At 39.3% G+C, this 11,948-nt stretch overlaps 1 protein-coding gene across 1 annotated transcript in view; it reads left to right on the plus strand.

Annotated features, from left to right (window-relative positions):
* Positions 1 to 10,106, plus strand: part of LOC145394468 (uncharacterized) — a 55,441-nt gene extending 45,335 nt beyond the window's left edge. The window contains exon 8 of the mRNA XM_080268324.1: positions 9,991 to 10,106. Within this exon, the coding sequence (XP_080124450.1) occupies positions 9,991 to 10,106 (116 nt within the window). The remainder of the gene's footprint in view (positions 1 to 9,990) is intronic.
* Positions 10,107 to 11,948: the final 1,842 nt, after the last annotated feature.

Raw genomic sequence — 11,948 nt, forward strand, 5'->3', positions numbered from 1 at the left:
GGTAATATTAAAGGCTTTAACAAACATACACAAACAGATGAGTGTATAGATCCACTTACACCAGCAACCCCATCCTCCAGAATTAGTGACCCAGCTAACAGTACTGATTTATCAATTTTTCCAGCCCATCTCACTAATGATTTGGTTATACCACCTAATTCATACATGAAGGTTACCATAAAGAGCAAATTACGGAATAGTACTGTTCTTGTCTTAGAAGAATTATGTAAAGTAAAGGGATTGTCAGTAGAAAACGCATTATGTCATACGAACGACGAAGGGCTAACTCAGATATTCATTATTAATCACATGAATGGGGAAGTTCAGTTGAAGAAGGGAACTTGCATAGTTAATATTGAAAAATGTTTCGCCCCTGTGAAGGAAATAAATATTTGTGGAGTAACAAGTGAGATCAAATCTACGGATAGAGAAAGAATAAAAGAAATTTAATTCACTCAGGTGAATTTGACGAAGAAAATGATTTGTTAACCCTGCTGGAAACACACAGGGACACCGTAGCCTTGCCCGGAGAACAATTAGGGTGTACTAACTTGATTAATCACATGATTAATGTGCACCCAGAAAACACCACCAATTTTCGTACCAGCTTATCGCATACCACACTCCCAACGTACACTTGCAAATCAGTATGTCGATGAAATGTTAAAGCTTGGAATTATTGAGCCTTCAGTTTCTCCGTGGAACGCTCCCCTTTTCTTTGTGCCCAAGAGAAATGGAGAAATGCGTGCGGTAGTAGATTACCGTAAACTAAATAATCACACAATCCCTGACAGATTTCCCATGCCATTGCTAAGTGATGTTCTACAGAATATTGGTCCTGAGAATAATATATTCTCGACCATCGATCTCCTAAACGGATACTATCAGATTCCGGTATCTCAGGAGTCACGTAAATACACTGCCTTTTCAACAAACAGAGGCCATTATCAATATACAAGAATGCCAATGGGACTGAGGACAGCCCCGGTACGTTCCAGCGTCTTATGAATTACGTATTGTCCGGAATTTTAGGACAAGGAATATTTGTTTATCTTGACGATATTATTATCGCGAAGAATATTAAGGATCATCTCAGGAAATTAGACTTACTCTTACAAAAGCTTAGTGATGCTGGATTAAAAATTAAACTTTCTAAATGCAAATTTTGCTTTAAGGAAATAAATTTCTTAGGCCACAAATTAAGTTCTGATGGTATTCACACCACTGATGACAAAATACAGGCAGTGAGAGATTTTCCTGAACCCACTACGACTGACGAAGTTAGACAATTTTTAGGTCTGGCTGGGTACTATAGGTCCTTCGTACCACGGTTCTCTCATATAGCCTTCCCTCTATTCCAACTACTCAAAAGATGCTGTATTCCAATGGGAAGAAGAACAAAAAAGGGCATTTAACAATCTAAAAATTAAACTAACAAATGCACCTTGTTTAGCATATCCGAATTACACGAAATCATTTCTTATTTGTACAGACGCATCAGTTAAAGGATTAGGGGCTGTACTGATGCAGGAGGATAAAAGAGGAAAGAATCAACCAATTGCATTTGCCAGCAGACAGACAAGAGGTGCAGAGAAAAATTATAGCACTACAGACTTAGAGGCACTTGCAGTGATTTTTGCATTACAAAAGTTTCGAGATTTGGTATATGGTTACGAAATCCACTTATTCACCGACCATAAACCACTGGTGGGTATGTTTAAAGAAAACTCCTTTCTGGGAGGAGAGCAAGATGGAAATGTACAGTTGAAAACTACAATGTACAAATACATTATATACAAGGTAAAATGAATATAGTAGCTGACGCATTATCTAGGAACCCGAACACAATTCAGGTCGCGGCGTTAGATCTCAAAGGAAATATTCCAAACCACGAAGATATCGCAAAGGCACAAAGACTTGACCCAGTATGGTCAAAAGTAATATACAAGTTAGAAAGTGGAGATGACATACAATTACCCAAACTGCATGTCCCACTTGAACAATTCACAATGGTCAATAATACATTATACAAATTAACTCTAAACAACCAAAACGCCAAAGAAATACTAACCAGTTGGTAGTACCTAATGACATGATACCCCAAGTATTACGAATGATACACGACAGCCCACATGCAGGACACCCTGGAAAGGATAAGACATTCAACCAAGCCCAGCTATTATATTACTGGCCTTCATTACGAAGAGATATACACAATCATATAGACAGATGCGAATCATGTGCGAAACACAAAGGATACCCAATCACACCTGCACCGATGGGTAGTTGCAGTACCACATCAACCATGGGACGTTGTCGCTGTTGATTTACTCAAGATGCCATTATCATACAATAATAACCTATACTTATTCGTAGCAACGGATCATTTTTCCCGTTATGTCATTTTAGCTCCAATTAAAGATAAGACAGCAGAGACAGTAGCAAAGGCAATAACAGATAATGTAATATGTCGCTTTACTACCCCTAAGGTACTAATAAGTGATAATGGAGGAGAATTTAATTCTGAGATCTTACAAGAAATATGTAAACAATACAACATCAAAAAGGTTAACGTTTTGGCCTATCACCCAGCATCGAATGGGTTGGTAGAGAGACAAAATAAAAAGGTATTAGATGTGCTACGACACATTCTCAGTGAAAATTATGCAAGCTGGGATGATTGGATTCCCAGAGTAGAGGCCTCCATTAATGGGTCTATAAATAAATCCATTGGTGACACACCACATTTCATTATATATGGCACAGATAAAAAATTACCATATGAGCTCCTAGAAGGTGACAGCATGCCTATATACAATTACGATGATTACTCTAAACTCCGTTTACGTGAATTCCAGGACATTCACAAAAGAGTGCAAAAACAATTAACGATGTCCAAGGAAGAAATGACGGAGGCATTTAACAAAAGGCAAAAAGATTCACCTATCAGCTTAGGAGACATTGTTTACGGAGTCATTCATACGAGAGACAATAAATTATCCCCTAAATTTGAGGGCCCATACAGAGTAATTAACATAAAGGCAAACAAAGTTTTAATTAAGTCACTTTCAAGTGGCGAGGAAAAACAAGTTCATATTGACCATTTAAAACGAGTTTCAAGGGAATTATCACATAATTATTCAGCCTCGGATACAACCGAACAGGTGAACGTACCTCAAGAAACCAAGCAAGAACACAACAATGATTACAAAAAGAAATTAAGGTCATATACCAAACAATCGAACATAGGTGCAACTATTCCAATGAAATCTACAGTACATCATTTACGAGAATTAAATATCGATTTCAACTCCTTCTATAAATGAAATAACAGCCAACCGTAACGCACATCATCACTATCATCAACCACAGCTTTATAGGAAATTAATAGATTTTTTTTTCGGTAGGTTACGATGAAGGGACTTATGCTATGGATTCTCCTATACATAGTAAGGGTATATGCGCACCTAGACCCCAAGCATATAGTACGACAAGGATGCCTCATAGCTCCAACGGCCACGACTACAATCGTCAAGGACGTCATGAGTACTGAAATAAGTCTAGATTACTTGTATGACTTACCTACTTATATAGAAAGACTTGCGACGCCGATCACGAACTCTGGACTTCAAGATAGGGAATTATGTTTCACAATCACATATCACCAAGGAAGTGGATGAAATGGTGAAGTTAGCGAAATGGAAACTAGAACAGGCGAAGTCAACTATGCTCGTCATGATCCAAGATCTCCCATCTTATGGAACAGAGGTGCTGAGCGACAGGAACAACATCACACGTACTCGCCAAAAGCGCGGTTTGTTCGATCTGGGCAGCGCAATTCTTGGGAACATCTTTGGATTGGCTACAGAGGATGACCTTAAAGAAATAAACAAAAAATTTAATAAGATAGCTCAGGTACTAACATACCAAGATAAATTCATCACAGGACAGAACTCGGCAATGAAAACAATTGTGAAAAATCTGAAACAAGCAGAAAACGTAGCTCTCGAGAGTATAGATAAAATAAATGACTTGGAGGGTAACGTTACCCTTTTTGCAGCACTTCTCCATCATCACAGAACATATTGACACGATTCTACTACAATTAGAGAACACTAGAGATCATTTCCGGGCACTTATGCAAGGAATTTCGAATGCTGGTGATGGCAAGATCACAAATGACTTACTCCCAGTTCATGAGCTACGTCAGATAGTTAGTCAAGGCATACATAAACATAAATTGAAGCCATTGTTCCGCAGTAGCGAATTTATGCAATATTACCCGTACTTGGAAGCAACACTAACACCAACATCAGTGATAGTTCATGTACCATTCATCACGGAAGACCTGTTCACAGTATACCAAATACACCCCCTTCCCCTATAGAAACAACAACACTTTAGTCATCATCAACATCAACACAGACACCGAACTCATCATGGTCTCCAAGAGACGAGACACTGTCACTTTCGCAAGTGAGTCAACGATTGAGCGAAAGTGCCGCACATCCTTACATGCTGTTCATCTTTGTCCTGCGTACATTTTCACGTTTCAGCCTACTGATACGGTCCCTTGTGAAATGGCTATCATCAGCAATAACAATATTCATCATCATTGCAACTTCACTTTTGCTCCAGATAAACTTGTACACCATCAACGCATTGGACACTCGCAGTTTTTTTATTTCCCTCATAACACATCAGTTTACATAGTCTGTCCAGATATACCACCATCTCATACATCAGCCTCAGGATTATACATAGCACCAGACTACTGTGCGGTATTTACACCATCCATGTCTACTTTTTCCACCATCAATCACTACGCCATTATCAACCATACACACAAACATTTCCACCCACTGCCTGATATGGACTTAAACATGAGCACAAGTATTAAGCTGACTTCACCTAAGTTTGAAACTATGCAGCTAATCAATGAAACAATGAAGCCCTGGGAAGATTTGAGTTTGAGTATGTTCAACCCATATTATGTGTATAGCCAAGCACCTTCTGTCTTTATAATTATCTGCATTGTGGTTGCAGTATTGCTGTTGGCCATGCACAGAATGCATGCAAGAATTGCTAATTTGGAGTCATTGTTTAGTGGGGGGAGAGTTAACATCACAGTTAACCACCCTGAATGAAGTGTATATATTTTGTATATAGTATTAATTATATATAAAAAAAAAAAAATAAAAAAAAAATAATAATAATAATAATAATAACACAAAGAAGAATGACCCATATATGACAAACCAGTACCATTATCTTTGAATGAAATATTAATAACTCTTACAATAATCTTAATTTTAAACTATTTTTATTCTTGCATGTATGCAATTCACTATAATAACCCAAGTACATACTGTATTACAGTTAAATAATTTACTTTAATGCATTTATTCCAATATGTATTCAACTTATTTAAAATGTAATATTACTGAATAATCACTATTTACTATGAATAATATATGTATACAATATTCATACAATTATGTTACTTTACAATATTATGTATTTCACTTAATTAGCTTATAAGTTCATTATAATGTGTATGTAGTATGTATTAATATATTATAACTATTAAATGTCGATGGTACGCCATTTTTCATGACGGCCGAGCAAATATAGGACTACATAATAGATAGATAAATAAATAGATAGATAGAGAGACAGATAGAAGCAGGAAGTCAAATGATGAGAAGGTGTTGTGTTTGCGAGAAGCGAGCAGCGCTAAACGCTTACACGGAGGAAAGCTGACGACAGCGGCCAGTAAGGAGATGATGCAGTTAGCTGTCAGCAGTCCTCTCGTGAGAAAGTTCTGTTGCCATGAGGAACATACGTGACACACACACCCTACTACACCAGATTTTAGGAAAGAGAGTTTAGAAGGAGACAAGCGACCCTAGAGAGAGGTCGAGACGGAGATTAGCCTTAGAGAGAGAGAGAGAGAGAGAGATAGCGAGACAGGGAGGTAGCTACCCAGGACTTATACTATTATACCTGTTTAATATTTCCAAGACAAATAAAAATAGTCCCATACTATTCTTTACCTCTCCCGTCACTACATGACATCTGGTGGGGAAACTACTACAAGATATAAAAGCCGCTCGACCACAAGTCTAAAATATACTTCTCTACAAGTAACTACAAAGTCTTTATGACACTTGCTCTCCATCCTCTCCACCTTGTTGAACGGACACAGATCAAAAGTGAAGGCAGTGGAAATGAGTTATCTGAGAGGAGCATGTGGAGTCACATGGAGAGAGAGTCTGACAAATGAGGAAGTGAAGGAGCATTGTGGTGTGGATGTGGATGTGATAGGAAGCGTTAGGTGAAACACAATGATATGGAATGCTGCCTCCCATATTATTTTACAGATACTTTTATGGCAAATGCTCAGGCAAAGTGCATTCATTGTACCACTTCTCCACGCCTTCCCCCGTGCTACACGAGCGTCTGGTGGCGCTTATGACTGGACTGTCCCACTGTCATATTGCAAAACTTCTGCCTATCAGAAGTCTTTTATTCCCCGAACTACTTCTCTTTGGAACTTGCCTCCGCAGAATAGTTTCCTCCTCAAACTTCACCCTACAGCAGTTCAAGTCCAATTGTTATAGAATTTGTTATGAATGGAGGACACCTGTAATCTGATATATGGATTATATTTTCATGTACCTTTTTTTTCGTTCCTTTGTTGATCTGTAAAAAAAATAAATGAATAAAAAGCACCACTTTACTATTTTTCTTAGTGTAATAATAATGTTCTATCTCAGGAGACGAGGAGACAGCGGCCATGCAGCACTCAAGCAGCAGCCTGAGCTTCCACCCAGCCACACCTACTGTGCTCAGCCTCTCAGCAATACTGCTGTGCCAGTGTGTCCTGTCCTGAACCACACCATTTAGTTAGTCCACAGCCGAGGTGCTGCGGAAGTGCTGTGGTGCTGAGCATAGTATGTTACTGACATGGAGTTTTATCTGTCTTATACGTAGAGTACAGCTACCCATTTGCACCTCATTTTTATGCCATATTTTCTTTATTTCGTTTATCCTCTTTTCCTTTTTTTTTTTTTTTTTTTTTTTAAGTGATCGACTTTGGGTAAAGAAGTGAGATCCAATTCCATAAACCCGGCATGCCTCCTGTCACACACCTTCACATACCACCATTTTGGACTTAAAACTCACCATCCAAACTGTCTCTTTTAGGAATATTGAAATGGGTTGTATTATCGGATGTGTATTCAGGACGTGTCGGTAGGTCATGTACATCAAGAAAATATTTTTACAAATAAATCCATTCCATCAAACTGTTCCCTGCCCCAGCCTGAGGTCGGCAGTTCAGTCAGCCAACAACTTCTCTAACCATTTGGTGTGTTCCTCGTCCACTAGTATAGGGAATAACAGTGACCTTCAGTTCACCTAAGCTGGACACAGTCGTGTGAGTCACAACAACATTAAAATGAAACCATCGTACATTAAATGTTAAAATGAATTGTTTATCCTTATTACTTCATTCAGCATATCAGTTTTATCTTTTTCTTACACCTGACGACACCCAGCGCCCATACTGACCACATATTAGGGGTTTCATTCCAGACTGGTATGATGGCATTAGTCGGGTGAAGATATTTGTATAACACGTGGCTGTCATAAAAGATGGAATATGTTAAGACTTAAAAAAAATAAATAAACTTAAAGTTCTGTCCCTCAGCAACCTGAAATCAGTCTCACGTCCTTCCGACCCTCGGTTTAATGCTCTGCCACTTGATCACCACCTCTCTCTCTTTATCATGAAGTCAAAACAGTGCTTGAAGTATTAACTACTTCACGAAAGTGATGTCTTGTTAAATTTTTCTCTGACATTCTTCTTACGATTTCATCCATCTTGGAAACGATGTTTTGAGCTAAAATTGTTATTGATGTTGTTGCTTAACCCTGGAGTGTCTGGCCGAGCAGACCTGTCGACCATAACTTTTTGCATGGAGCCATCTTACAGTCAGGTAGAGTGCAGTACATACATATGGGTTAGCTATATCATTCGTTAACGAATACCTCAGGTAAAATTACCGCCACCACCACCACCACCATCACCCATAATGGACCCTTACGGTTATCATACACAGCAGGTGTAAGGTGGGTCAGTTTAGTACATTTGTCTCCCCTTAGGGTTTTAGGTACTCCTGGGCTCCCATGGCTCGAAGAAAACTGATTTCGTCCCGTGTAAGATCGAATAGATTATATGTTATGACCGTGACAAGGTTACCTGCTGTTATTAGTAGCTTTTGTTATCTACTTATTCATCAGTGCTTATAGTATTAATACACTGAGCCCAGTTACACATTATATTAATGGTTAGGTCTTGCCATCTCCAGACAATTGCCAAGTTAGGAACTGCAGTAGTGAAGAGGTTAATTAAGGTTATGTCTGTTCACCCTGGTTGATGTCACCTGTAAGATAAAAATAAATCTAAAAATGGCAAGAGTATATGGGTAAAGTAAATAACATTAGCCGGTATTAAGTCTGTCCTTGCACCAGTAGCTAATGACATGGTAATGTACATTCCATTTTTAGCACATGTGCTGTCCTGCGATGTGCTATACGACTGATGCAGGGTGGTTGACACCGAGGCGGTGGTTGAGGACACTGAGCGCAACATCTTTCATGCTGGCAGGCATAACCCCCAACGTGTACGACTGGACGACTGACAGTGATGACACATGGACCGAGAAGAGGATGATGTAAGTAGTTTTTTTTTTTTTTTTTTTTCAGCGTAAATAGTTTACACTGGTGAACTGAGTTAATGTTCAAGTGAGAGGCCAAGAATCTATCTATCTATCTATCTATCTATCTATCTATATATATATATATATATATATATATATAAAACTTTATTTATATAAATTGTATGTGTGTGTGTGTGTGTGTGTGTGTGTGTAGACAAAGTCAGAGAGAGAGAGAGAGAGAGAGAGAGAGAGAGAGACTGACAGACAGACAGACAGACAGACAGACTCGTCTCCTTATTCCAAGAATAATGCACTGTGTGGGGGCGCTCACCATCCACTCACTCGATATAGTGCTGCGCTCGGGTGTCTGCCCTTTCCTCTCCATCCTTCTTTCCTTCCATTCTCTTCTGTCTTTCTTTCCTTCATTCTTTCCTTCTCCTTCTGCCTACGGGTGACTTTACACTCCCTCTTCTGTCTTTCTTTCCTTCATTCTTTCCACTTCCTTCAGCCTGTGGGTGACTCTACACTGAGTGACAAGCCAAATGGTTTCCTGTGCACCAGGAAACCATTTACTACGCTGGGTGGTAACCATACAACCAAATTTTGGCGCCTGGTGGTTTAGTGGGTAGTTATTGCGCTCCAGTTGGATTGAGCCGGTGAAGGTTTATATCCAAGGGATGGTTGGGGTTGATTGCTCATGTAATGCCACTCAGGGATGAGTGAGGCTGGTCACTCTCATCTTAAATGTCGGGACCAACTGCCTAGCCCCGGGCTCCTACGTTCCTCATGGGGCAATGTAGGATTGGATGATGGATGGATGGATGGATTATCAGTTATCTGAAGGGAGCTTGTGGAGCTACATGGGGAAACAGACTGACAAATGAGGAAGTGAAGGAGCGTTTTGGTGTGGATGTGGATGTGATAGAATGCGGTAGGAGGTGGTTTGGCCATGTGGAGAGGATGGAGAGCGAGTGACTAAGGAGGAGAGTGTATATGAGTAAGGTGGAAGGGAGGAGGGAGGGGGAGGCCGAGGATTAGATGGAGGGAAGAATGGAGAGGTATGAGAGACGAGGGTGTGGGCTGGGGGGAAGGTAGTGAAATGGTGTGGCACAGAACGACATAGAGGCGATTTGTTTGTGGCCACCCCTTACGGGATTAACGCGTCTGGCAATAGACAGGTACCGGTAGATAGATTTTTATCCTTAACTTTCTCTTGCTTCATGCTTTAAACGTAACTTCATAACATTGTTTTTGTTTTCAACAGGGTTCCAGCAACAGGTGTTTACCTGGATCAGTGCTGACGTGGGAGGTCAACTTATCAGCACCAGAATCAGTGGCTTGGCGGCTATGAATGAACTTGAAAATTTTCTCAGAGTTTGATTTAAACAATACTGTTTAGTGTATAGAGAGAGCAGTAAGTTTTACAGCACAGTTTAGCGTAAGTGTAGCCCCGTTCCATTAGATAAATTTTGGTTATAAGGAGTGAAGGTTTACTTTTATTAAAGAACTGTATGGTTTCTCAGAAATGTATGCTTTGTAAATATTTTATATTTCTAATTTTCATTCATCATAAACTCTGATGACTTTTCTAGCCACTGAGATCTTTCCTAATATTGGAAAATACGTCGGTCAGGTATCACGGTTTTGTGAGATATAAATTTCTGAACAAATTCTAATTAATATATTTTCTTATATATCAGTGGAGTTTTCGTTCCAGTACAACACCCTCAGCCCATATGGTAAACAAATATCGGATACTGCAGAAAAATATAAGTTATTTGGCTTTAACCCACTGAGCTAAAGAGTCTCTCATGTTTTAAACACCATCCAGCCATTTCAGTTAGACTGTCTGAACCACAGGCTTCGGGTATAACCCTTAAAGAAATACAGTTTGAACCACAGGCTTCGGGTATAACCCTTAAAGAAATACAGTTTGAACCATAGGCTTCGGGTATAACCCTTAAAGAAATACAGTTTGAACCATCACTCTACCAATACAACCAAGTGTGTATCCTGCTGAATACACTTTGGCCCGAATTCTCGTAGGTTAAGCTCCCTAACACCGTTCCCTAAGCAATTCATTTTATTTATTTCACCTTACTGTGCTCTTCTGTGTTACACAAATCCTTCCAGTATCGCCATTTTCTATATAAATAACGAGTAAAAATGATATCAACCAACCATATACTAAAATAAATCGCTAAGGAAGAGGAGTTGAGGAGCTTCTTTAAGCGACAAGAATGCAAGCCTTTGTCTAATGTACTCGAGAACATTGTATTATTTCTGTAGCTTGTATAATCACTTGGAAATAAACAATTACCAGTACCGTCATTTTTTTCTACTCTATCTTCAGATTTCAGCAGAATGGGGATAGTAACAGCCTATCTCGGTGTGTCAAGGGGTTAACAGTGGCAAAAAGGTTAAGAAACACTGATATTCTGAGCACACTCTCTTCAACACTGTTGTTCACAGACTTCCTTACGCGGCATCTTACATTAATCACATTGTTCCTCATCCTATCCACTCTCTGCATTCCACACACATTTTTTAGCAGTTTATTTTCCAATGCTCGTACACTTGACTCTTCACTTTCCTGACACACCTTAGTCTCACAGCTGTATGCAGGAGTAGGCACTGAAAGAACCACATGCAAGCATCTCGCAGCCACCACTGTCAGACTTATATTTCTTATCAGTGCCTTCATAGCACCAGCCACTTCCCTCCCCTGTACCACTCATCTTTCCACATCATTTACACATTTACCTCTCTTTTGCATTGCTGGACCCCGGTACTTAAATTCTCTCACCAGTTCAAGTTTATCTCCATTCCCTTTAACATCATACTAGGAGCCACCTTCTTTCCCAACAACCATCACTGTACACTTATCTACATTTACTTTCAAGAAACGACGTTAACAGACCTACAGACCTTTGTACCAGTCTTCTAAGCTCTTGTTTGCTATTTGGAAGCCGCACAATATCAATTGTATACATGAGATTTGAGATACTCCATCCTTCAACATTAATTACTTTTACCATAGTAACTCCTGAACTTTGTAGACATTTGCATCAAATGGCTGGGCATCATGTGCCCCACCCATTCAGTACGATGCCATCTTTATTTCATCAGGGACATTCTTGGATGATATACTTATTTATTTATTTATTTATCTTTTTAGAGGGGGTAAAACGATTCATTGTGCAAGGGTTAGAAATAGTCTTC

This window comes from Coenobita brevimanus, chromosome 27 (assembly GCF_032717465.1).
Source record: "Coenobita brevimanus isolate Jiangsu-jjx chromosome 27, ASM3271746v2, whole genome shotgun sequence".
Classification (NCBI taxonomy): domain Eukaryota; kingdom Metazoa; phylum Arthropoda; class Malacostraca; order Decapoda; family Coenobitidae; genus Coenobita; species Coenobita brevimanus.